This window comes from Phyllopteryx taeniolatus, chromosome 10 (assembly GCF_024500385.1).
Source record: "Phyllopteryx taeniolatus isolate TA_2022b chromosome 10, UOR_Ptae_1.2, whole genome shotgun sequence".
In the NCBI taxonomy this organism is placed as follows: domain Eukaryota; kingdom Metazoa; phylum Chordata; class Actinopteri; order Syngnathiformes; family Syngnathidae; genus Phyllopteryx; species Phyllopteryx taeniolatus.
Window position 1 is genome coordinate 25283730 of NC_084511.1, and position 27869 is coordinate 25311598.

At 42.4% G+C, this 27869-nt stretch overlaps 1 protein-coding gene across 4 annotated transcripts in view; it reads right to left on the reverse strand.

The window, feature by feature from the left end:
- The window catches only part of afg2a (AFG2 AAA ATPase homolog A), a 113630-nt gene that overhangs the window by 38715 nt on the left and 47046 nt on the right, over positions 1-27869 (reverse strand). Inside the window, exon 16 of one of the 4 annotated variants that reach the window (XM_061787726.1) lies at positions 25162-27269. The exons of the other annotated variants lie outside the window; for them this stretch is intronic. Within the exon in view, the coding sequence (XP_061643710.1) occupies positions 26952-27269 (318 nt within the window). The 3' untranslated portion in view covers positions 25162-26951. Of the gene's footprint in view, positions 1-25161; positions 27270-27869 lie in introns of those variants that run through there. 4 annotated transcript variants of the gene reach the window in all.

Sequence of the window (27869 nt, forward strand, 5' to 3'; positions counted from 1 at the left end):
CACTAGGCAACACCCCTTAAAGCACACCTCCAAGACCAGAATACTACAGTACGTACAGTTAATACATTTTATAAAATCATATTTTTCTTAATTTAAAAAAGACGTTATTTTGGGGAAGGAATAACTTTCATTTCAAAAATAAATTGAGTTACAAGCTTTGTCATGGAACAACTTAAACTCATCAGGGTACCACTGTAGGTTGTATTAATACAATAGTTTTAAGAGAGTGTTTTTGTTTTTAAGCTACCTATGTTTACTTGTTTGAAGAAATCTTGCCAAGTCATATTTTCATGTTCAACTGCCGGATATGGTGTGTGTGCGTGCGTGCGTGTGTGTGTGTGTGCATGTGCTATGACAAGAGACGAGCCACGGCAGTCTTCAGAGTGGCTATTTGTCTGTCAAACTTAATCTCTGCGCGCTGTTCGAATGAAGGTGGCTTTTAATGTCTGTCAAACTGGAGCGGAAAGAGGTGTTGGCGGGGGAGGGGGGTAGACAGAAAAAAAGTTTGGAATGGAGCGGATATTTCAGGGGTGCAAAGTGGCGCATACCATAAATAGCTCGATTTTCACAGCTAGAATCCCATTTTTTTTTCCCCGGGCCCTTCTGCAGGAAATGACTATTTACGTTGATGTGTAATTTGCGTGAACTGACCGCACAACGTGTGTCAGTGCAATTGAGATAGTATAATACTTTTATGGCCTCTGGCTTCCATGCTCCCATTGACACCCTCAAAACACCAGCAGGAGCTTTCGGGTTAACCCTCGCGCTCCTTTCTTCCCCTACAAGGCCACAAGGTGCCATAAGCGCCTCTGGTGTGTTTATCCAACCAATCACCAGCTGCAGTCGTGGACGCAGTCACCCTTTTCCACCTGTGAAAGGTGAGCATTTTTTGTGCGGTTTTTTTTCTAGGAAAAACACCACTAAAATGGAATGGGGGGGGGAACAAGTCAACCCAGTAATTTTTAGGCCTGGCATGAAGGCCCTCAACATACCTGAAAAACAGAGGTGGGGCTAAGTCACATCTGTGCACGGTATAATGTTAGCCTACTAGGGGGCATATTGATGAGTTGCCAGGTTGGCACGCACTGCACACAAAAAAAACAACAACATTTAGTTAAAAAAACTAAACAAATGGCGCACTATGTTGAAATTGCTGATTTTCAAATGTAAACAGGAAAGGCTTGCCAAGTAATGCAGTTGAAATCTAAGTCAAGTTGACTCTGATAAGTCTTTTATAAGCTAGGATGGACATGTCTATCGTAACAGCACGCATGAAAAAAGTCTCATAGACTCATGCTGGAAACTGAACAGGAAGTTGGCCAGTTTGGTTTGAGGCAACCATTTTGGGCGGATTGCAAGGCTTTGACAAACACCTACTAGGGAATTTGCCCAAATGAGCCCCAATAGGAAGCAGCTATTTGAGGGTGACGCCAAATGGCCAAACATTACCAAAACCATCTAATGTGGGCATCAAAGTTTTATCGTCGTTTTGAGGATTCTTGGAATGAAATTATCTTACGAAGCCAGTTTCAGCGACCCGCACGGAATTGGGTGGCTATGTCTGTCAAACGAGGTATTTATTACAGTGACTAATACTGCAAACTTTATACTTAAGAAGAAAAACAGAGCAGGATTGACTGGGGAGGAATAGGAGTGGGATTCTGTAAAATTTTGGCTCGGGATTGGGGATCACTCTTTGGCAATGGGATTTTTTTTCCCCCCCCAAAAAAGTAGGGATTGGGCCAGATTTGGCAGGAGTGGGAGCAATGTCTGTGGGAGTGGGGAGAGCAAGATTTCTTTTAAGCACTCACTTGGGATCGGAAGGGAGTGGGATCAACCTCTGTGGGAGTGGGAGGGGACGGGAGTGAACATCCACTCCCGTCTCAGCCTCTGGTCAGCCCTTGAACAGGAAGCCTGACATTTTGGTTAGAAACAGATAGTTTGGGCGAATTCCTAGGGTTTGACGTGTATCAAACTCCTAATATTTAATTTTACACTTGTATGACAGTTTGCAAGAATGCTATAATTTTACTTAAAACGTGGCCTGTACAGTTAATGACAAAGGAATTGATTATTTCTGTTCCCATTATTTCCTAGTGGTGTTTTTTCAAATTTTTTTTTTTACTTTAAAAATACAAAGAATGTTTAAAGTACAGTATTTGGACTTGCTGCTTGTATTCCCAGGTATAGCCTGCATACGCACAACCAACTACTTTGCCTAGTGTGTAAAAAATGTGCACTTAAACTGCTTTTCCAATTCCACGCCGGGGGAGCGCTCGCAGTAATTCATCCCCGCTGACAGCCATATGGAATACTGCTCCGCACCGCCGCAAAACGCTACTCTCAAGTCACGCCAACTACGGAAAAAGAAAAAAGTGCCGCATATCCTGCCTCTTTACTGCCAGCTCGATAAGACTGCAAATACTTTTCAGGAGCCGCATTAGCATCTAATCCCCGGAGCTGAAATACGGCTTCCTTCCCCTTTACCAAAGCCGAAAGTGGCCCTTACATCTAAATGTTGACCATACACGTATAATTTCTACCTATCGGGTAACATTTCTTCCTCCAGCCACTGGCTGCCAGTGAATTTTGGGGATACAGAGACTGTAATTGCACTCTTGCTTGAGTGACTCTTCCCGGGAATGGTGAGTGCCATTCCGTGCGGTGGAATGCAGAGTGCATATTTGCCAGTGGAAATAACTGGAATATGGCAAAGGTGGGGCGACGGTGGTGGTGGGAGTTGCAGGGGGTCTCGCTCAATCAAACGTGCGAGTCGCGCAGGACTAGTCCTGCTTTAATTCAAAATGGATGATGTTGCTGTTTGAGTGGTGGGGCCAGACGATATGGTTTTAGACAGCTCGTGCGGAGATAACCACAATTCCTCCTGGGGGTTGTATTTTTGCTGTGGACCGATTCACATTAATGACTGTTCCTAGCCTTGATCCAAAGTCAAGTGATTTCTCTGCACAGTTTAGTCCCAAAGACCTTATGCAAAACAAATGGGTTCTTTTTAGAAATACAAAGTACCATACCATCGTTATACAATGACAAAAGTCCATTTTACAGCAAAACCCAACATGAAGAAAACATTGTGGGGCGATCATATGTCAGAATCTACAGTGAAAGTGGACTTTACAACAAAATAAAAAGGTCCACTCTATAGAAATGTAGCACAAATAATTATCACGCGCAGCTCCCCGGAACGTGAAAATGGACGCACACAACCTTGTGGAGTCCGAATCAACTTTTTGAGGGAGAAAGAACACAAATAGAAAAGAATATTACAGACAAGTGCAGAGAAAATGCGAGAAACAAGGCAAAACAAATAAGTCACGTAACTCCCTGAATATTAAACATGGACGCACACAACATTGTGGAGCTACCGTGTCATAACCTACTTTGAGAGTAAAGTTCAAAAACACACTACAACACGACTACAATGTAGATGTACAGCAAAGCTGCAAGAACCGTTGCAGAATGGGCCGAAAAAATAAGTCGTGTAGTTCCTCGTAATATAAACACAACATTGTGGGGTGAACACGTCGGAGCCTACAGTGAAAGTGGAGTTTTTGTATTAAAATGACAATCATGTAGAAATGCAGCAAAACAGCAAGAAACGAGGCAAATTGGACTTAACAAAATAAGTCGTGTCACTCCCTGGAACATAAACACAACATTGTGGAGCGACCATACTCTGGGGTATCACTGCGTTCTGGGGTATCACTGATTGATTCCTGTGACTTAACCTGGAAGTTAGGAGCCATTTTGAGAGGGGCTCTGCTATTTGTTAGGTCTTCACATTACCGTGTTTTCTTCCCGGGGGTCACGGCGGTGTCATACGTCAAGCTAAGTGCTTCCTGAGGTTGGCCATGTGCTGCACTCAGTTAGCGTTAGCTGCCCTAAAACGCCACAATGCATTTTGGCACGGCGGCGTGAGGGGAGGAGCGAAAATAAACCAAGATGACGGGACATACGTTACGGCTCTTTTTACCCAGCAGGGTTGCTGTCAAATACAGGTCTGAAACATAAACATGTCAAATATGACCAACCAATAGACCAGGGGTGGGCAAAGTATGGCTGGCGGGTCACATACAGTATGGCTTCCTCTGGTAAAAAGTACAACCCCAATTCCAATGAAGTTGGGACGTTGTGTTAAACATAAATAAAAACAGAATACAATGATTTGCAAATCATGTTCAACCTATATTTAATTGAATACACTACAAAGACAAGATATTTAATGTTCAAACTGATAAACTTGATTGTTTTTAGCAAATAATCATAAACTTCAAATTTTATGGCTGCAACACGGTCCAAAAAAGCTTGGACATGGTCATGTTTACCACATGTTTACATCACCTTTTCTTTTAACAACATTCAATAAACGTTTGGGAATTGAGGACACTAATTGTTGAAGCTTTGTAGGTGGAATTCTTTCCCATTCTTGCTTGATGTACAGCTTCAGCTGTTCAACAGTCCGGGGTCTCCGTTGTCCTATTTTACGCTTCATAAATGTGCCACACATTTTCAATGGGAGACAGGTCTGCACTGCAGGCAGGCTAGTACCTGCACTCTTTTACTACGAAGTCACGCTGTTGTAACACGTGCAGAATGTGGTTGGGCATTGTCTTGCTCAAATAAGCGGGGGCGTCCATGAAAAAGACGTTGCTTGGATGGCAGCATATGTTTCTCCAAAACCTGGATGTACCTTTCAGCATTAATGGTGCCTTCACAGATGTGTAAGTTACCCATGCCATTGACACTATCACAGCCCCATACCATCACAGATGCTGGCTTTTGAACTTTGCATCCATAACAGTCCGGATGGTTCTTTTCCTCTTTGGCCCGGAGAATACGACGTCCACAATTTCCAAAAACAATTTGAAACGTGGACTCGTCGGAGCACAGAACACTTTTCCACTTTGCATCAGTCCATCTTAGATGAGCTCGGGCCCAGAGAGGCCGGCGGCGTTTCTGGGTGTTGTTGATAAATGGCTTTTGCGTTGCATAGTAGAGTTTCAAGTTGCACTTACGGATGTAGCGCCAAACTGTATTTACCGACATTGATTTTCTGAAGTGTTCCTGAGCCCACGTGGTGATATCCTTTACACATTGATGTCGGTTTTTGATGCAGTGCCGCCTGAGGGATCGAAGGTCACAGGCATTCAATGTTGGTTTTCGGCCTTGCTGCTTACATGCAGTGATTTCTCCAGATTCTTTGAACCTTTTGATGATATTATGGACCGTAGGTGATGAAATCCCTATATTCCTTGCAATTGTAAGTTGAGGAACATTGCCCCAAAACTGTTCGACTATTTTCTCACGTACTTGTTCACAAAGAGGTGAACCTCGCCCCATCTTTGCTTGTGAATGACTGAGCAATTCAGGGAAGCTCCTTTTCTACCCAATCATGGCACCCACCTGTTCCCAATGAGCCTGTTCACCTGTGGGATGTTCCAAACAGGTGTTTGATGAGCATTCCTCCACATTCTCAGTCTTTTTTACCACCTTTTCCCAGCTTTGTTGCAGCCATGAAATTCTAAGTTAATGATTACTTGCTAAAAACAATAAAGTTTAACAGTTTCTTTGTGGTGTATTCAATTAAATATAGCTTGAACATGATTTGCAAATCATTGTATTTTGTTTTTATTTATATGTTTAACACAACGTCCCAACTTCATTGGAACTGGGGTTGTAAATGGAATGCCCTTACATCGCGCTATACATTCTACATGTGCTTTATAGAGGCTCAAATTCACTCACACATTCCTACATCAAAGGGCAGCTGCTGCCATGCCAGGAGGTGCTGCCAGGCCCACTCGGAGCAAATTAGGGTTCAGTGACTTGCCCAAGGATGCTTCGACAGCGGACAGTCGTAGTAGGGATTCGAACCACCGACTCATCGGACATGGAATCCGGTCCACCGAACATTTACATTCTTGAGTCCTGAAATATTTGCTGCTTTAATTCACCATTTTCTGCCCAGAAAAAAAGTTTGATAAAATGTATGTTCATTTATTTTTGTATTCATTTAATATCTGCGTCAAGAAATGAGACACTATTATATAACCTCACTTTGAGGAAAATAATTTCATCCATCCATCCATTTTCTTTACCGCTTATCTTCATTAGGGTCGTGGGCTGCTGGAGCCTATCCCAGCTATCTTCGGGCGGGAGGTGGGGTACACCCTGAACCGGTCGCCAGTCAATCGCAGGACACATAGAGACAAACAACCATTCGCAATCACATTCACACCTACGGGCAATTTAGAGTATTCAATCAACCTACCACGCATGTTTTTGGGATGTGGGAGGAAACCGGAGTGCCCGGAGAAAACCCACAAACTCCACACAGGCGGGGCCGGGATTTGAACCCCTGTCCCCAGAACTGTGAGGCAGATGTGCTCACCAGTCGTCCACCATGCCGGCGAAAAGAAGAATTAAGCTCATGAAATAATAGGTTAGTTTATTGCAAATAATAAAACGTATAAACAATGCAACATTTTTCTTTATCAGAATAACATTTGATTTGTATTGATAAAATATTTGCTATTTGTAAAATATTTGCTATTTGTAAAATAAATTACAGTAAGTTAATTATGAAGAAATACTGTCAATTTATTTAACTAGGCTAAATAATAAAATAAAAAATTCTAGCAAAACATCTTCATTTTATCACTTATATTTGATCAACAAATTAATATAGAAATTAGAAAAATTATTTATTATTTTATTACATAAATGGTTAGTTCCCCTTAAATTAAACATAACATATTGTTTTATTATGAATTGTTTTTTGGTTTATTGTATAAACAAAGGAACAACTTATGGTCAAATAAAAATGTGTGTTTGGCTTAAAAGGCGGGGCTTGGCCTGGTGAGTGATGTGGGTGTTAGCAAATGAGAGTGTAGAGTTGGCTACCTGTTGCGTGTTGAGTTACCCTGCATGAGTTGTAGCCTTCAGCAGGTCGTGTGAATGTGCATATTATGTTTTTGTTTTTTTAAATACAGTTTGTTTAATAACGCAATTGAAAGTGCACCTCGCGCTGTGTCCATCCTTGACCACTTGCAGGGTATCGTATTTTCCACACTATAAGGCGCACTTAAAAGCCTTTAATTTTCTCAACAATCGACGGTGCCCCTTTTAACCCGGTGCGCCTTATGTGTGCACTGAGTTTTAAAATCTGTAAATATATTGCTGTGTGATTTTGGTAAGGGCTCCGCTTGAATGCCTGTCGGATCATTTCCTTCCGACATAGGGACGTAATACGTACACTGGCAGCGATAAACCAATTGGAGAACATTACGTAAAGCTACGTACAGTACGTACGCTTACCTCCGCCACGCCTCCAGTAGGTATACTGTACTACCGGTATGCTGCAAAACAACATTTGTTTGGCTAAGGACCCCCGAAAATGGCATCAGCAAAGAGACAAGCTTACGAGGCACAATTCAAACTACCGGCTATCAGTTACGTGGTTGTAAATGGGAATAGAGCAGCCGCGAGATAATTCAAAATCATGCACAAGAACAGCCGGGAGAAGCGTCTCCACAGTCACCATTCGACTGATGGCAATAACGATAGCACGAGACATGAAGATCAAACACTTTCAAGGAGGTCTGTCTTGGTGCTTTCGTTTTATGAAAAGGCGCCATCTCGCCATCCGCGCATGGACTACCGTGCCATAGCAACTGCCAGTGAACTCCAACCGCTGGACATTGGTGTAAACGGGGCGTTCAAAGTGAAGTTGCGAGCGGCGTGGGAGCGATGGAAGAGAGACGGCGAACACACCTTTACTAAGACTGGGAAGCAGCGCCGGGCGAGTTACGCCACCATATGTGAATGGATTGTGGATGCCTGGGCTAAGGTATCAGCTTTGACGGTTGTCCGAGCTTTCGCGAAAGCCGGCATCATTGCTGAACAGCCACCCGGCAACGAGACTGACTCCGACAATGACGAGAGGGAACCCGGCATGTTTGATGGCGAAATTGCCCAGCTGTTCAATTCAGATACAGAAGATGAAGACGTCGATGGATTTGTGACAAAAGATTGATCAAAAAATAATGTCGGTGTATTTTTAAATATGTAGTAGAATAAAGTTCAACCAAACTCACTGTTTTGCTTCCGTTACCTTGTTTTAGCATGCGCCGAATAATACAGTGCGCCTTATGTATGGCTTAAGTCAAGAAATAGACCCCGTAATTGAGACTGCGCCTTACAATCCAGTGCGCCTTATGGTGCGGAAAATACGGTAATTGCAATATGTTCTTACTCATAATGGGAGGCTCTATTAAATTAGCTAACATCAAAACACTACCTTCTTTGTTGGCGATCGTAGACGTGCTGTTGTGTTAGATATTACGCTTTGTCTTTCTCATTGAGTGTGAAATTATCCTAAATTTTGAATATTGTCTGTCTTCTATGTACTCACTCTTGTATGGAGTGGCGCATGCGATTACAGTAACAGTCTGCATGGAAAATTTAGCCCTTCGAGGCAGAGATTTTGTTTCGACCTTCTTTTGTAATAAAATGATTCAAGTCATTTGATTAATTGTTGGAGTCCTAAAGCGTTTGTCCACATATGTAGGTAAGCACTTCTGAAAACAAATGGACAATTTAATGTAAATTATTTACGGGCCAGCACCTTCAGGGACACCAGTTTGAGAATCACTGCCTTAGACCAATGTTCCATTATCCTTAAGACCACATGTAACCATTTTCCTTCTGTATTGGATCCAAGAAAGTATTATGAAAAAGATACAGGTTTGAGATGAATTGCTAAGGTCTGGACCCAGGAGTTCTAATTGGTACCCCCACCGTGGCGACAAGCCCAGGGTCCCCCCCACCTACCCTTCTCCTCCATCCCCTCCATGGTGTTTATCCACTAATTGGGCCACTTCCCGAGACAGAGGCCAAACAGGGAAGGGAGGAATGCATGGCAGAGGGCCACTCAGACAAGCTAGCGTCAGGACTCGGGGGTGGCGGTGGGGCTGGTGATGGGAATGGGGGTGTGAGCGGGTGTGGGGGTGCGCCGAGAGATCAGGGCAGGGAAGGAATAACGCATATAGACAGATGGCTTCTTTATCTTATATTTGGAGGGGGTGAATCCATGTTATTACAGAACAGTTCATATTCATGGAGATGTTGGTATGCAAATCCCCACTTATCCCTTTAACACCCCCACCCCCTGTAAATCTACAGGGGGACAGTAGCTTAAATGGAGATAAAGTGCATATACCTGTAAGTCATTGGGGTGACAAATGGGAGGTTTTTTTTTTTTTTTTTTTTTTTTTTATCCCTGTTGACCATCTACCACGCTTGGATTTGTTTGATGTGCTCAACCTTTGAAGTGGGCCTACAGGGTCTACAGGCCGGGGTTAAAAGTTGAGCCCCCCACACACGCACCATTTAGGACTTGACAGAACAGTGCAAGGAAGCCAGATGAACGCCACACACCTATTCACGTTTATTTTGATGCATGACAGTCAAAAGAACACAAGTATTAGGACACCTGGCCCAATGAAAACAAAGTTCAGACCAAGTAGAGAATATCTGGTTGATGCCTTCTAAATATGCAATACGGCAGCATGTTCGAACAACGCCAACACACTGTGATCGTCCAATCCACAAATCAAACGCCATCACAGTTTTACTTCACAGTAAACCCCAAATTTTCCAACACACCTGGTTTGTATGAAGCCGGTGGGTCTTCTCGCTGCTGCTGTCTATTATCTGAACTTGCCGTGACGCCAACGTTTCTTCTTCTTCTGTTTTGTTTAATGGCGGTTGCAAACAGTTTCAGGCGCATAACAGCCACCTGGGTTGGAGTCCAGATAACTGCCATGAACTCAGGCATATTTGTCGTGTGACCGTATGTACCGAACAGTGATGTCCGTACTGTAACATTTTGTGATGAAAACAAATACCGTTACACCCCTAGTAAATACACAAATTGTCCAGCTTCCCAGATGGTACCAAAAGCACCTTTCGGCTTTTTGTCATCTTGGTACTATTCACACAAGAACAGAGACACGAGAAGCTGTTATGTCTCTGGTAAGTGCATCAGAATGCGGGTCGAAATCAGAAGTTCATCAGACATGACAAGATCTTTGTTTACATTTGATAGGAACATTTGGAAACTATTTGCCAAATAATTCCCAGCACTATTAAATGCAGCATTCTGAGGAAGACCTTTGACAAGATTATGGACTGTGGGAAGTTTTGTGACCTTTCTTTGTTCACTGGGAACAGAAAAGGGGCATTCCCTAAGATCGAGAGGTCAGAAAAGTGCTTTGGAATGCCGGTCGAAATGGGAATTCCTACTTGTGACAAACCAAGCCATGACAAGAATGTTGTTTATGTTTGATGGGAACATTTTGAAGGCCTTTTGTGAGATAATTCCCATTTCCCAGCAGTCTTGAATGCAACAATCTCCACAATTTTGGAAAGTGTCTGTGGGATGTTTTGTCAATTCATCCAGAAGAACATCTGTGAGGTGAGCTGGTGTTGTGCAAGAGTTGTCTGAAGGGGTTGAGGAAGGATTCTTCCAAGCACGCTTTTGTGGACTGAAAACAGAATAGGTCCTCGTTCCCCGAGCTGTTTTTACAAAGTTGGACACGTACAATTGTCCAAAATGTCTTGATAAGATGAACAGCCAACCCTGGTATTATGTATGTGATTAGTTGGACAAGATCCAGCCAAATAAAATAGAGTAACATAGTCCCTTCTGGGCTATAACTAAAAGATCCAAAGTGTTCCCACAGAGCAAGCCGACAAATCTGACAGTGATCAGGGTCACAGAGAGACCATTTGGGTCAAGAGGGCTGAAATGCAGCTGGAGTGCTTGAGAGTGACTGTGAATAAACACAGCAGGCCAGTCAAGGAAGAAGGAGGAGGACGATGACGAAGACCGACACAAACCCTTTCCTGTTGTCCTAAATAGCAGCAACCAAAGGAGCACGATCCCTGACAAACTTCCTGTCCTATCAGCTCCCGGAGGAGGAAGAGTGGGGCTGGTTGGTCACACAGTGAACATTGTGTTACCGTGGAATACTGAATAATAGTGAGGGGAACATAATTTTGTGACGTAAATGACATTTCAGATCAGGGATTCCCAAAGTGTGAGTTGACTCCTGGTATTTTTTGTCCCCCAAAATGGGATCGTTTTCCCTCCCACAAAAAAACAACACCTAAACATGATGCATTTATTGGCTAGAAACAGCTTTGTTGTGTTTTTTTTAATGGTTTATTTTAGCCAGTGTTTTACAACCTCTATTGAGTCAAATCACATATTTTACATTAGACAAATCTCACGGCAACAGTTGGAAATCACTGATGTAGGGTGTATAGGAGGGAAAGGGGCTACACCAACACAGTTGTGATTTTCAAATGGGTGTGTAGATTAAAAGGTTTTGGAAAGTCTTCGAAATTCAAATTGAGCCCCTTTCACATGGACCATCAAAGCTGGCTTTTCCTGGCTTAATCGCTTGTCGCTGTCAAAGGGTGTGTGCGGGGGGGGACGGGGTCTTGAAAGGGGCTTAAAACATTTGGGAAAATCTGCTCCAGAAAAAAAAAAAGCTATTCGAAAGTACCAAACCCCTACTGTAGCCCCAAATTTGACAGCTTCTGAGGTAGTATCAGTAACAGGACGGCGGCTGTGTGATAGGGAGGTAGTATCAGATAACTGGTAGCGAGAAAGTTCCGACCTCCAACTAGAGCCTCTTTCACACTGCTCTATGTGAAAGGTACCGACGAGAAATGAGGGGTTGAAGTTGGCCCGCAAATTTCTCGGCTTCTGAGTTAGTATCAGGGGTAGAGCGCTAACTGTTTCAAAGTTAGGTAACATAAGAAAAACCGGTTGTCAAAAAGTTCCGCCCTCCAACTGAAGCCTCTTTCAAACTGTGAGTTAAAACCAGGTTTTCTGGCTTATTTCTGTGAAACTAGCTGACGCCACCGTTCTGTGTGAAAGGTACAGACACAGATTAAAGACCTGAATTCCACCCGCTAATTTACCGGCTTCCGAGAAGGTATCAGAGGCAGGACGGTGGCAGTGTAATAGGAACGTAGTATCAGAAAACCGGTCATCAGAAGCCTCATTCACAGCGCCACTCAAAGGTGGCTTTTTCTAGATGTATTACTGTGAAACTAACTAAAGCCACTGTTCTGTGTGAAAGGTACCAACACCGAATAAGGAGTCGACATTGATCCACAAATTTCCCAGTATCCAAGGAAGTATCAGAGGTGTGACAGTGGCTGTGTGAAAGGGAGGTTGTATCAAAAAACCCGTCATCAGTTCCGACACACTGGATCAACAATAACACGGCTTTTTCCTGGCTTATTCTTGTGTCACTGTTTGCATAAAACAGAACATGGTTACAAATTTTCCAGCTCTCGAGGTAGTTAAGAAAGGGTATGAGAAATCTTGGTGTCGAGGTGGTGTAAGAGAGGCCGTGGCTAAAAAAAATTGAAAAAAAAACAAAACAGGACATGTGGAACTCCCAAGTCTTGGAACTTCCTCTCCCAGAGCACCAGTCCAGAGTTCAGGGAGCTCCCAGCCCGGAGGAACGCATAACTGATTTGGCATCTGCAACATTCCAATCCACTTCTTGACAATTCAAATCAACAGCCCGCCCCCCCCCCCCCTACACAACCTTCTTTGGTGCTTTTTCTACTCTGTTTTACGTCAGTGAGGGCATTGAGAGTGCAACCCTCTGCACCGCTAATGAAACTGGCTCTGGTGCCAACTGAAGTCTACGGCTGCATTGGCCTTGACAGACATGCCGGCAGTTCACACTGAGGATATGCGTGTTGGTGAAATTTCAATGAGCTTCCCCCCAAAACGCACACAAATCCTTTTATCCGCATCACAAGGTCACTAAAAGCGTCAGGTATTATCCTCTTACAACTTCCTGTTTGTCAACTTGTGAATTTACAGACGAAATTCATTTTTCCAATGCCTTCAAATTCGGTGTTTGTGCCAAGTTTTGGGTAATAATAAGCAGGAAATGTACATTACTGCTGTAATGTATGACGCTATTCCTGTTGGCTTGATTGGACTCTCAACCAGAGTCGTTATTAACCAACTTTTTCTGAACAAACAATTTCGATTTTAATCTCTTGTGAAAGCAATTGTGCAGTCAAGTTGCATCTACTGGACAGGAAGGAGCAATGAATGGAGATATAGACTGCTATGTTAGCTTCCAGCTAGCTCGCATGCATGTGAGCTCGATAGGACACGGAGCTGGAGCAGTTATTGACCACATTTTTGCGAACAAACTGCTATGATTTGGATCTGCTGTGACTCGTACAATGCACTTGTGTGGAAATTTAGGAGTGGAGATTTAGACTGCTAGGGTAGCTTTCAGCTAGAGCCCACTCTTGTTGAATTGAGATGACTCTCAACAGTCGGTTGTTGACAGACGTTGACAGATGACTTCGATTTGGATCGTCTGTGACTGCCATGGGTGTAGTTGCCTTGCATCTGTTTGTGTTGTATGGCAAAAAAAAAAAAAAAAAAGCACTGAGTGAAGATGTAGACTGGCCGTTAAACATAACACTTGCGTCGGCCTGAATCTTTGCATCTCCAAATCCATCACTTTTCAGGAAACCAAAAAAGCTGCATGTTTGTTGAGCCATTAGCATTGCATCATCAAAGAAAGCAAGCAATTTTCCAACACTTTAGATTGGTCAGTCCTTTGAAAAAATAACAGACCCGCATGGGGGACTGACCAATAGTATTGCCTTGTGAAAAAATATGAAAATGACCAAATTTGGAAAAAGGAAGTTTCAACCAGCGTTAACTACCATGTGTACCCGTAAAACTATAGAAATTAAAAAGTTGCCTATTTTCAGAAAAAAAAAGTCTAGAGTGACCATCAAATTCATAATTTGAAAAAAAGTTGTATTGTTATGAGAATAGTCTTTTTTTTTTCCCCAAGGAAGAAAAGCCTTAATCTTTACAAAGTACAAAGGTGTACTTTCTGAGGATAAAAAGTCAATCAATCAAAAGTCAAGAAAAAAGTTGAAATTTTAGGATATTAAAGTCAAAGTTTGATAAGAGAAGAAAGACAATGTAAAAAGTGATTTCTTCTCGCCAGAAAAGACCCCTTCATTCTTTGAAAAAAATAGGATGACAGTATATTCTCAAACAAATGCACCTTTTGTTCTTGATAAAAATAGAATTTTAATACTGTAACAATACCCATTTTCTTCTAAAAACTAAATTCATGAAGGGATGTCAGATTTCTGAGAGGATACATCACAATCATATAGCTTCTAATCGTTCCAAAGCTAAGGTAAGGAGGACTAATTGGTTTATTATATTTGTTTTATTGGCACCCCGGTCCCCATATGTACTTTTTAAAAATGATCCACCCATCCCAGGTGGCACAGGGGACTATAGTTTGAGAAACAACAGCAGTCAGCTGGAGGTGCAGTGCATCTTCTCTATGAACCAGCCAAACATGTCTGTAATGGGATCACGGTGACTTGGTTAAGCATATGTTGCCCCCTCTTCACCAATGTGGCTCCAACAATCGGATCCAAACTGATCCAAAAATATAGAGGCATAGCGTAGGTACGTACAGGGTGTGTATATGTGCGGTGAGGAGGACCCAAGGAAAATAAAACACATGTGCAGGCGGCGCAAAACGGGGGCCAGAAGTGTGTTGGGTGGGGGGGGCGTGATTGACGACACCAATACTTTGAAGACAGGAAGACACCTGGTGACCATCTTGTCTCGATGGGCAACGGACAGACGGGAACGCTTTAGTGTGTAGGAATTAGCTGTGATAGCACAGAACAAACCACCCCCCCCCCCCCCCGCCCCCCCCCCCCAAAAAAAACATGCCAGATGGGTGCTAAGCCCGTGGGATTGCGGAGGACTCATGGAATGAGACTTACAATTTGACGGCGTGTTTTCTGGGAGAATGATAGATGCGTTGGCTTCCTGTATTGACTGGCGATTGTGCTAAAAGCCTTCTCGGAGAGGCCGAGATGTATGCCGCGGGATGGTTGAAGTGACGGAGGATGTGTGCATTTTCTTTCCAAGCTACAAACAGCCATTGTTCCACAGCAAACAGTAAATACCTAAAGAGTCCATAGAAAACAGACTGGTGCGTGACCGGCATACTAATTACGAGTTTTGTGGTTAAAAAACAAAATGAAATCAACGATCATATTGGGAAAACATGTTCAATGGCTCATTAAGTGAGCCATTTCCATGCCTTTGAGTTATCACAGTGCGTGCAGGATGCAGCAGAATTTTCCCAACCAGAAAATATTTGGCCCACTTTACACCACTGCTAAAAAAAAAAAAAAAAAAAAAAAAAAAAAAGCAGACCATACAGTTTCCGACCCAGAGGTGGCTACGTATTGAAGAAAAAATGAAGCTCAAGGAGAAGTTCCTAGAGCAGGGTTTCCTGATATATTACTGTTATTGTGATTTGAGCAATTGAGCATCTCTGGAGAGACCTGAAGATGGCCGTCCACTAAGGTTCACCATCCAACCTGACAGAACTGGAGAGGATCTGCAAGATGAGTCCCAAATCCAGGTGTGAAAAACTTGTTGCATCATTCCCCAAAAGACTCATGGCTGTATTAGCTCAAAAGGGTGCGTCTGCTAAATACTGACCAAGGAGTCTGAATACTTATGCCTGTGTGATAGAATTGTTCAAGTTTTTGTAGCTTTGTTAGAAAAGAAAAACGGAAATGTTTGAAAGAGTGAAAAATTTAAGGGGGTCTGAATACTTTCCGTACCCAGTGTAATCATTACTGTAAAATCATAATCATTCATAAATCATGGCTTCAATATTAGTTATTTTAATGTATTTATTGGATCAACCTTATAATGGCGGACACAGTCGCAGCCTGAATCAAAGTATATGAGAGTTCCCCCTGCCATTGCCAAAAGTATTAATTAGCCTTTACTGATACTGTTTAACCGTAGTAAAGATACAAAGTCTATTAAATCAGATCTCAAAAGTCAAAATTATAACTCAAACAAAATAATAACATTGCTGATAGATTGGATGGTTTATACACAGACAATAGTTTAGATTTGTATTTTGTGCAATATGTCTTCTCTTGCATGCTATTTGTGCATTTGCTTTATCCACCATTGAAGCTGAAATGATGCAAATTTCCCCAGTGTGGGACTAATAAAAGTTATCTTTTAAACATGTATTAATAATAATATACGTTTAGCCTCATAGGACCCAGTTCTCAGGTGATGTATGCAGTGACGTACTGATTCCTTTCCAGTTTCAGACGGCGTTCTGTTTCGCTGTGTGCTATTTTCTCTCAACTTCAACCCCGCATCCCTCTTAGTACCTTACACACGACCCGCAAAAAAAATCTGGCTAAAATGTCGTCTCATGAGGTGAGGTGAGGACTAATAGCACATTACAATGAGTTTTATGTCCTAAATGTTGTTGGTTTTTTTTTGTCCTGAAAAGAAAATTATTTTACGTGCTTTATTTAGTCTATTAGGTCAATTTCCTACACTTGCCCCAATTTGAGAGAGGCAATGCAGCCCAAACAAAACGGAGAAGCGAGCAAACAGGCTTTGTGTTGCCATTTGGGCCTAAAGGACCCAACTGTTCCCCCCCCCCCCCCCCCCCCGTGTCAGATGTGCTGTTCATGTTGAGGCGGTCCGGGCTAACGGCTGAAGGGCCGCTCTGTAATTAATGGGCAGGAAGCCTTCTCTCTCTGCCGCAGCGTTCGGAGCTGAAGGGCACAGCTACACACACGCACAGAGGTTACTGCGTTCCTCTTATTCTTAGTCGCGGTCGTATTTTTTAAGTTGAATTTTAGAAGCAACAAACCTGCTCAAAGCTGAGATTTTTCACTGTCTCGTTCTGTATAAACAGCGGGAATGGAGGTGATAAAGTCAACCGGGCAGTTTTCTAACTTCAGAGGTGTGGAGTTGGTTTTATTACTCTATTGGTTATACATTCAACCCCTGCTTATTCACAGTTCAAATGGTGAATTCATCTATTTTGAGCCATTTGCTAAAAGACATTTGCATATTTTTGTGCTCTTTCTAAAAGTCAACCAGCCACAAGATGGCGCCAAATCCCAGGTGAATAGGAAAGTAGCAATTCGTGTCAAGGAAGTATGTTGGAGTGATACATCTCCACTGGGAAACTCGCATCTGAGTATTTTGGGGAGGAGCTAAGTTTAACCATGTTTTTTACGGAAGTTACGGAGAGTCTTCGCCACGTGTATGTTTGTGCTCTGCTACTTCTAGTGCATATAAATATATATATTTTTAAACCAAACCCTCGTTTTTTTTTAAAGAGTAAAGTTGTAAGATGAGTTTGAAATGATAAAGCGTTATGGGATGACATGTGGTGTGTTTACAGTTTAAACGATTACTATTAATAAAGCGGTTTTTTGACTTACTAGTTTAATTTGCGATCGGACCAAGCTCAAAACTTAATTTTCGAGAAGATCAAATAAATATTCCCCAATGTTCCAGCCTCTCCAAAAAAAAATGTTTTATGTTAAATGCAAAAACAAATTGCACAACATCTCAGCTTTTCCACTAACTGTACATGTAAAGTATAGCAATTTGTTTCAATAAGTCACTGACTGCCTTAAAAAGATGACAGAGAGCTTTTCCGCAGTATATTTTCAGTCTAGATGCATTTATTTCAACAACTGGTGGTTGCACCTGTCTCTGTTTTCAGCGTGGCCCAGACTAGCACTTCCACTCGGGCCATGTTTCCCTTTCCCAATTTCTTCCTCCTGCTGCACAATCACGGGCAAATTATCTGTCTTCCGGAAAGAGAGAAAGAGAGAGAAACAGCAAGCGAGAGCGAGCGAAGCAGCCCACTAATTTGAGATGGACTTGATTGAGCCCCGAGGCCAGAGGGATGGAGCCCACATCCGGGATGCTAATTCTAACCATAACACGGCTAACATGTGTTTTGCGCTGATTTGAAACGGGCTCAAAGTGGCCGCTACCTTCTCGCACTGCAAGGAGCTATTCTTTCTTGTGGCGTGTTGTGCGGCTTTCGGGCCCACCATGTGTGTATTTATAGAGGCCGGGTCATGACACATGTGCGTTGACTGCTTGTTCTTTCTTTTGGGACATGAGGCAGCTCCTGACTCGCTGCTTTTTGACTATTTTGTAGTTTGGTTAAAGCGGACATATTATTGATTTCCCATAAGACATTTCAACTGTTACCAAATAAGCAATCTGCAATAAATGAATGGATGGAGAGTTTTCATTTGATTGTTTTATATTCATGGCGTAGAAGAGTTCTTCATACAAAAATGTACTCGAATTCTGACATTTCTACTGGATTAAAGTTAGGCATGGGCTGGTTTCAGATTCTGACAACCATGAGCAAAAATATTGCTGTTACATGGTATCACGGTAATGCAATTACAGCTCTAAAATGTATTATTTGGAAATGTTTGGGTGAACTTTTTCCTGTTGAACACACTCTGTTGGTACATTGGTAAATGTAAAAAGAAAATAAACAACTGAATTGTTCTAACTGAAATTGAAATGAATTACAACAGTAAAAGTACAGTACTCATTCCTCCGAAAATAAGTAGCTACTTCTCTAATCTTCTTTGTTTTGTGAAGTAAACGTCAGAACGGAAACTAACTGATGCTAGCCATACTAGTTAGCTGCCTCGGTAGCAAGTCTATAGTCCTTATTTCAGTCATTGCAGACACGCTAACTCTCGTGGCCAGTTCATTTCAAGGCAGCATTACAGTAATATATTTATATTACCTTAAATTTGTCAAAATGTGATGGGGGAACCTCTCGTAAATGGGATATCGTATTGGAGGTAACGGAGGTAGAACATTGGCTGATGATGTCATTGGATTCTCAAGCGTTTATCTATGGCTCTCTCTCCAAAAAAAATAAAAATAAAAATAATAAAATAAAATGGGGTTGACCCAAGAAATATGTTGTGTTGTGTTGTGTTATTCTGTTTTGTACATTTCCTCAACTTCAAGGTGTAGGGTAGGGGCTGAACATTCACTTTGAGCGGGTCAGCGGGTCTGGAAAAACCATTGGATCGAAATGGAGCAAAGGTTCGAGCTATTTCCTCTCCTGTTTTGTTTCTCCATCATTCAGGAGAAAAGAAAAAAAAAACAGGGAGGTGGTGGGGGATATTTTAATGCTCCTCAGAGTGTCGCGACCATTGTGGCCGGGAAGGAAGCAATGACAGGAAGATGGAGGACGCACTTGTGTATTGCGAGAGCACGGGACAATAACTGCTCATGCATCTGGTGTGCTGTGTGTGTGTGTGTGTGTCACAGAGTAAAAATTCCTTTTCCATACATACCATACACTGTCTACACTACTTTTGGGTGAACATTTCAGGAAGAACCTAAAATGCAGCATTATAACCTTTAAAGCTGAACTTAATTTGACCTTTCATAAACGTTTGTCCAATTGTTCAGTGTTTCAGTACTTCTTTGCACAACTGGCTGTTCTCTAACACGGAGCTGAACATTAAAATTATCAGTAAAGGTTAAAGTGCATTTTTGGTTCATCCTGAAATTTCACCTGAAAACTGAATATTTCTTACTTTTGGTGGGGGGGGGGAAAGGAAAAAAAAGTTTTGTTTTTTTTAAAGAAAATCACTGTTTTTCAATGAAGATATTCAATTGAACAGAAATACAGTCTAGATATCGTTATGTGGTTAAAAAAAAACAGAACCGTGGTGAAGACTGTATATACAATGGTGCATTTTCATGACAGACATGAAATACACTGTAGTTGTGGATGCAATAATTCAGTTTACAAACTAGAGCAACACTATGATCAACTATGTGGCTCTCATTAAGGTTGTTACACAACAGCGTGAAAAAGAGACTCGCCAAGAGATGTTAGGTAATAACCTGATAAACACAATGAGCGCCAAATAGAATCAGGAAGGGTGGCTTTATACCAAAACAGGCTTTTATGTAAATACATTTTTTTTTTTTTTTTTTTTTAAACTAACATTTTAGGATTTTTTTGGGGGGGGGGGGGTTGGTTTCAAATCTACATTTTCATAGGGAGGAATGTAGAGTTTTTGTGGATTATATCATCTAAACTTGTCTCGGAATTTTCATTCTATTAACTTTTTACTTTTTTTTTTAATTTTTTTTTTAAAGGTAGACTTTAGGTAAATACTTTCTGAAGACAGCTGTATTTTTGAAAACCTCATTGAAAAAAAACGGAATAGTTCGAATATTGAGATGTTCTCTAATCGAGGTTCCACTGTCTCTCAAAATTTGCTCGCAAGTCAAAGCAAGGAATCAAAAAACTCAAGTCGGTTCACTCTTATCTCAAGGCACCACTGTAATCAATTAAAGTACATGTAACTGAAAAATCTACTTAGGTACAGTAATGAAGTATTTGTACTTTACTTGTCACTGATAATTAAAAACCTGGCAACTGTTTTGAATTGTGAAAAAAAGAAGCATAGTGCGTCTCTGTATGTTTCGTTTCCTTTGTACAACCTGATTTTACGGTAATGGAACAATGTCCAGCGCTCACTCGCACAAATATACAAAGTTAATGTGGAAATGAGTCTTGTGGCTTTCCTCAGGTGCTTGACGTTTCCCCAAAGCAAGTCGGTTAACCACCCAAACCACTCCGGCATACTGTAGCGCAATCCCCCCACAGTCACAATCCACAAAACGCACTGGCTGCAGTCCCACGGAACTCAATCCAGGTAGCTGATTCAATTGTGCGTATTTGCTGAAAATATCAATTTAACCATTTTGAACCCCACCACATTTCTTCTTATTTGTATTTATTTATTCTGCGACAACAAGGGCAAAAGGGAAGGTGCAACAGTGGAGCCTCAAACAATGTAGCTGTCCTGGAATGCGGGCTGGCACAGCAAAGACAGCGCTTCAATTATTGCTGATGAAAACAAAATGGATGCAGTCTGCTGGGCAAGCAGCTTCTAATTTGTGGCTTCCGTCTTCCTAATTGCTTTCTCTGCGTCGCCCCCTCGTTCGGGGATCGGACCAATTGGCCGCGCCGCATTTAGCACGCTTTGTTTATCTTTGAGAGAAACCATACACCATAATCAAGGCGGAAAGTGAAGGTTTTTGACACAGAGAATAGTCGGGCCGTTCCTTTTTTTAGTTTGGGAAAGGGAAAATAGAAATAAATCGGTATTGGCAAAGGAATTAACCACGGGAAAAGCCTGTAGGCTAACTATATGTTAGAGGACATGCTGTGCGTGCTGGCCGCTGGGCTGCTTTTCCCTTAATAGTCATCTTTAAAACATCCCAAGTTGGTTCCAAAGAAGTTTTTTTTTTTCTTTCCAAGTAGTAAATGCATGGAATTCTGCCTGCTAAAAGAATACCATCATTGACTCAAAAATTAGGCCCTCTCAGAAGTTATAAATCACGGCCATTTTGCCTCTCATCTACACGATCTTTCTCTTTATTGAGGATTCGGCATAGCGTATGGAAGAAGTTTTCGCGTTTTGCTCGGGGGGTTTCTTTCTTGAATTTTTTCGTGATTCTTTATCAGATGGCTGGCACTCGTATTGTGTAGAAAGGGTTCAACAGACAGCAAAGCATATTAAACAATGCAAGCTTTTATTAACAAATCAAGGCAACAACGACCCTCCCGGTCTGATCGGCAAAACTCAGGCAAGTTAGGGCAACATTGGCGAAATACATTCTGTCAAAAGTCAGCCCTTCAAAATAAAAGTTTCACTACACTTTCTTTGGTCCCATGGTGGACTATTAAGCAATCGCACTTAAAAGTATTATGTGCTTGTTTATTGCGGCTGACCGCTAATTAAAGCCACCATTGGGCCAAAGAAAGTATGTTAAAGTGCGTTATTAGGCCGTGCGCTTTTTTTTTTTTTTTTTTAAAGTTCTGATTTTTGACAGGATGTGTTATCCCAAGGTTGCCCAAGTGTTGTCGAGCAGACCAGCACGGTTCTTGTCTTGAGTTGTTAGAAAACCTTGTACTGTAGAATATGCCTTGCCACCTTGAACACAAAATATTTCGGCTGAATGTGTATCGATTTTGGGAAACAAATCTCTGACTCGCGCTATTTTGTTGGAAAACCGAGCGGATGTACAAAAACTGGGACAAAATTTAGAATCGTACGAAAACTCGGGTATGTGAAAACTGAAGGTTCCACTGTACTTGACTGATTGCCATCTAACACTGTGGCGTGGTATGGGCTTTTTGTTTAAATGACAAATAAATCCAACAAAACTGCCACATAAGCGCTGTAACAGAAAATCAGAAACTACCTGAAACTATTTGACTGACTGCCACACAACAGTGTGGAGAGGCATAGGCTTTTTTATTTACACAGAGATTCTGCCAGATATTTTACCGTTTATCTGAGCCACAAGAAAAAAAACTCCTCAAACCTGCATTTGTTTCTTAGCAAAATTACATGAAACAAATGTGACTGATTTCCACAAAACACTGTGGAGTGGCATCAAGGTGCTGAACCTAATTAGGATTGTTTAGCCTTGGATTGTTATTTTCTTATTTTCCATAGCCATGAGAAAAACACTATATACACCACCGGCCTTTGTGTTTAAACAAATCTAATAATTCCGGCCGCAAATGTGTCATGATATCCCTTTACTGCGCACAAAAATGTTCTTTCCATGCTCATGTGCTGCTACGACAACAAACAAAAAGTGAGCATGCACCCCTGAATAAACAACACTAATCCGTTACAGCATCTGCCATCTTGCCCTTGGACAAAACAGCTAACATCACAAACATGTGTATTTACACAACTAATATGACAATATCCTTCTTCCTGCAGAGGTGACATTAAACCGGCATCATAAGATTTACTCGCAGAATTAGTCATGTTCATGACATGCAACAAACGCTGTGTGGTCTTTTAGAAGACGTATTGCAAAAGCTTTGGAGAAATGAAGTGCAGGTGAATTTCATTCGAGGCAAGACACAGCACAGTGAGAAAAGGGAGCGCTGGAGCAAAGTGGAGACTCTGGAGTAGAATACTTACGCTTTCAGGGCAACAAGCAACAATCGCGGAGAAAGAGGGTCTCCTGTATTTATAAACAATAACAGAAGAGAACAACGGTTTTCTGCATGTACTTCTGTTAAAGAGATGAACCACCCAAGAGGAGACTACGGGCAGCGAGAAAATGGAGCGCTGCAGCAAAGTGCAAACTGCGGAGTATAATACAGCAGCTTAAAGAGGAACTAAAAAAGTACCTTCAATATTAGTCGGGGGGGGGGAAACGACAACAACAGAGGTCAATGAGGGTCTCTTGTATTTATGGCTTGGAATATATATCTGAGTTGAGACTGAGGGCGGCAAGAAAATGGAGCACTGCAACTAGCTGCAGCTTCCAGTGGTACTAAAAAAAAGTACCTTGCACAATCAGTTTGAACGAGGCATGTTAACAAATGCATTCTTGCCATCACCTCTCAGTAAGGAGACTCATTTCATCCACGAGGAGACTATGGGGAGGAGGAGTGCTGCAGCCAAGTGAAGATTGTGGAGTATAACGCTACAGCACCCAGAGTTATTCGAAAAGTAAACCTTGCAAAATCAGTCAGAACGAGGTACACTAACAAATGCATTGCTGCATTCATTTTTCATTTAGACTAATTTCATCTAAGAGGAGACTGTGGGCGGTACGAGTGTTGCAGTCAAATGGAGACTGTGGAGTATAACACTATAGCATCCAGAGGAACTTTCAAAATCAGTTTGAACGAGGCACGTCAACAAATGCATTATTCATTCATTCATTAATTTCTCAGTCAGGAGGTTAATTTCATCCGAGAGGAGACGATGGGCAGCAAGAGCGCTGTAGCCAAGTGGAGAGTATGGAGAATAGCATTCTAAGGCACAGCAAAATGGTCAGATAACGTGGGACGTAGGGCTGACCAGAAGTAGTAGCTGCTTTTAGGAAAACTGTCAATAGAAAATGGAAAAGTGGCGTTAGTATCTGACAAAACAATCTTTTTGGGAAGAAGAAGAATGCAGATCTATAGGAACGGAGCCCAAAAGCAAGCATTTGAGGGAGCAGACTAATTCGACACAACATTTAGCACACAGTAACTACGGTGTGATTCAGTGTGGCTCAATGAGAAGGGAGGCAGGGTAGCAAAGCAGCAACCGGATAAGCCATAAAGATGGCGCAGATATGCGAGAGGGGAGGAAACGATTTGAACGCTCCTCCATTCTGCTCTCCCTCGCTCATTCTCTCTCAGTCTGTTTACAATTAGCATGCCGAGAATGAATCTTCCACGAATGACCGCTCAGCTGGCAGCCCCCCACTAGTCGGGAACAAGGGAGCTATTAGTGGAGGAGCTGAGGAAGGAAGGAAGCAGGGAAAGCCAAAAGGGAAGGCCGGCCAGCTCCGAGGCCCACGGAGAGGGGACGGGGGTGGAGGGGAGGGGAGGGTGGCGAGGGGATCAGAGGAGGGTTTAGCCACACGTCTCCCCGAGGCCATCGCCACAAGGAGGAGGAAGAGGGGGAAGATAAAGGAGATTAGTTTGGGGAAGTGGCCTGGAGGACAGTGGAAGATTTAGGCCGGGACCTCCCCGCGGCCCTTTGACACCGAGCACCCCCTTGTCCACGTCGGCGATCCGTAGCTTTGGGGGTCCACAAAATAATTTGAAATACGATAAATGATTATGTCGTATCATTGATAAAAGGACATAGCTACAGATGCGGACCGACTGGCGCGCCAATAAAACTGAAATAATAAACAGATTACGTCTCCCTACCTTAGCTACGAGCCAATTAAAAGCTCTGCTGCAATTGTGACGTAGCTTTGCCTAAATCTGACATCCCTGCAAGAATAAACTAGCACTTCTGTGCCATCTTGGTGTCAATGAACTATGTTGAAGTAAATTGAGTTTCATTCAGACATTAGTAGTGCTTTGCCATCTTGTGGCATCTATTAGCAATGAACAATATTTTCGGAAAGTTGTTCATTACTTGCAGATTTTAGCGATTCTTGGTTCCTCCTCAACATACAAAGATATGAACAGTCGAGATGTATCGCTTGAAGATTGGTCCTTGACGCCAATTACTACTTTCCTATTATGGAGGGCTTCAGCGGGATCTAGTGGCGTCTTGGTCAAACACACACATACAAAATGACAATACTTGCAAGGAGCTTCTGTAAGCCACAACTCACGTCCAGATGCTCACATGCAGAATAACCGACCATGTTCCTGACGTCATTAACAAGGCCACGCCCCTTAAAGGCACCCATACAAAACTATAGATGTTGCTGCGACTTCACTTGTCCCATTGTACAGTAATTACACTGTATTTAACCAGTTTATTCATTGACATGCTCTTTTATTGTTTTATACAATACAGTGCTATTTGTCTTTTTCCTTACAGCGGTACATGACTTGGAGATGACACGCGAATATAGAGCAAGGCAAAAGGACCAGCAAACAGCCTCCCTTTCACACGGCCATTCATCTTTGTGAAAGAGGAAATGAAGTGAGGCTTCTGCCAAGAAGCGGCAGGGGGCCCCGAAAGGCCTCAAAGACCTCCGCAGTGCTTCTGTCCCACTTTGTTGTTGTTGTTGTTGTTGTTGTTGTTGTCGTCTCTCCACCAGGGTCGCTGGCTAACTAGTACAACAGATCTCATAGGAACTTGAAAAGTGTGGTAACACACCACCACAATGTCTGTCCGACAGGGTGTCCGTCTAGCGTTTATGTATATGAACCGTGAAATGAATAAGCTATTAATACTGAGTGGAAATTAGCTTGGCGATACATAGATGTCGGGATACTGTTACTCCCATTAGCTTGTCTGGCATGCCTCTGAAAATACAGCGGTCCCTTGACTTACAAGATCAAGTCGTTCCGTGACCACGCTTGTAACTCAAAACACTCAAGTCTCAAATTATCATTATCCCTTTAAATGAATAGAAAATGCCAGTAATCTGTTCCAGGTTTCGCACAAAAAACACCAACAAAAATGTTTCGAGCATATACATATGTTATAACATACAAAACAAATGCTCCTTCTGGTGTCCTCACCTTGGCCAACAGGGGGCAATACAATACTTTCAAAATAAATACACGATGACGGTCTCTTCTAAGCTCAGTAAGCTACAGTAATATTAGTTGCTTTCGTGGAGGACAAAGAACATATGCCAATGAGTGTTGTTATACTGTCTGCCTACAAGTGTTGCTGCAGCGCTTGTGTTCAAATATCGTAAGTCGAGGCACCACTGTACAGCAAATAAAAGCCCGTTTGTTTCGCCATTCACCCAACGTGCCAATGGACCTCGCACATACCTGCTTTTTCTCAAACAGAGGGGGGGGAAAGGGGACACAATGTAGAAACATTACCCAAGCTAGTCGGCATACTCCCATTTCAAATCCCCCCCAAAGACCTAAAGCTTTTACACTTGTAAGCAGCCCTTAATGTGGTGTTGGGAAGCCTGGAGCGGAGAGACGAGCTCGGGGGGCTTCGGCAGGGGATATTTGGAAGGTACAAAGAGGGTATTATTTGTTAGCCCCACCAGCTGCTCCCCAGCCACCTTCCATTCTGTATGAGTGCATCCGGATGTGGGCAAAGATGGCTCCCGTTGTTCAAGAGGCCAGATAAAGAGGTTAGAACGATACTATATACACGATTTACACTAAACGAGCACTTCTCAAACTGAGGTCTGCGAGCCGTAACTCGGGGTTGCGTAAAACAATTTGCAATAAATGATGTGGCATCATTTTTAAAAAGTGGATACCTACATAAAAGAAACATAACCAATTATTCCTTCTTACTTTATTTAGCCTTGGGCCAGTTGAAAGCTCTGATATGATGGTGACTTATAATCGCATAAATCTGACATTGCTGCATGAGTAAAGTCATTTTGAGTATTGTTACAGTAATGAAGTCAATTTTTAACACAGGACTAGCTTTTTAGAGAAAAATGTCTATGTTCTTGGAAAGATTACACATTTTTTTTCTTGTAATTTGCATGGCATTTACGGGTACACATTGTAGATATTACGATTACGAGGGGGTCCTTTGAAGAAATTTCTTCCCCGTCTGGGGTCCCTCGATCCAAAAAAAGTTTGAGAACCCCTGCACTCCACCAATTGAACACCACGCTCTAACAGTGTTCTAAAGCTAACCTGGAATATACATTCTTGTGGGTGGAAAAATGTCAGCTTGGGAGCATTATTGCAGGAGGGGAGCAGCCTTCCATGAGAATGAACGAGATTTCCTGAATGGAGAGCATTCCAAGGACGCCGGTGGTCTCGGCTTGCCAAGAGGCAAGACGACACATGCCGGAAGATCGTCTGCGAGATAACACAAAGAGCTCTCATTTCCTTCTTTATAACAAACAAACACACACAGAACACACACAACACGGCAAAAACTCAAAAATGGTGAATTGTCTGATTTGAATACTGCAAAGATCACGGCAAAATTTTCTTGAGCCTCTTTCCACGAAGAGATCCCGCAAAATTGCAAGGACAGTGTCAGAAGATTCTGCCTTTACCGGTCTGTGAATTTTGTACAGAACAAGGCGGGAGGGACATTGTCATGACATGGCATCCGACAAGCAGATAATTAGAAGACCCGAGTATTGGTGACCATTACTTTCGACACAACAGGGAGGGCGAAGTAAGGGTCGGGTGTTAAACTTTACACCCCTATCCCATCATTGCGGAATACCCTCACACACAGATAATAGCTCCAATACTACCCCTGAAGGTGGGCAATTCGGGGACCTGGCTTTTTTCCTGCACATGAATTTCCCGACTTCCGAGGTAGTATCATAGGTGTAACAGAGGCGATGTGAAAGAGAGTAGCAAACGCCTGGACTGGGGGTGTGCGGTTTAACATCCAAGACTCACTTCTCGCGTGGACAATTCGACTTTAGCCCCTTTCAAACC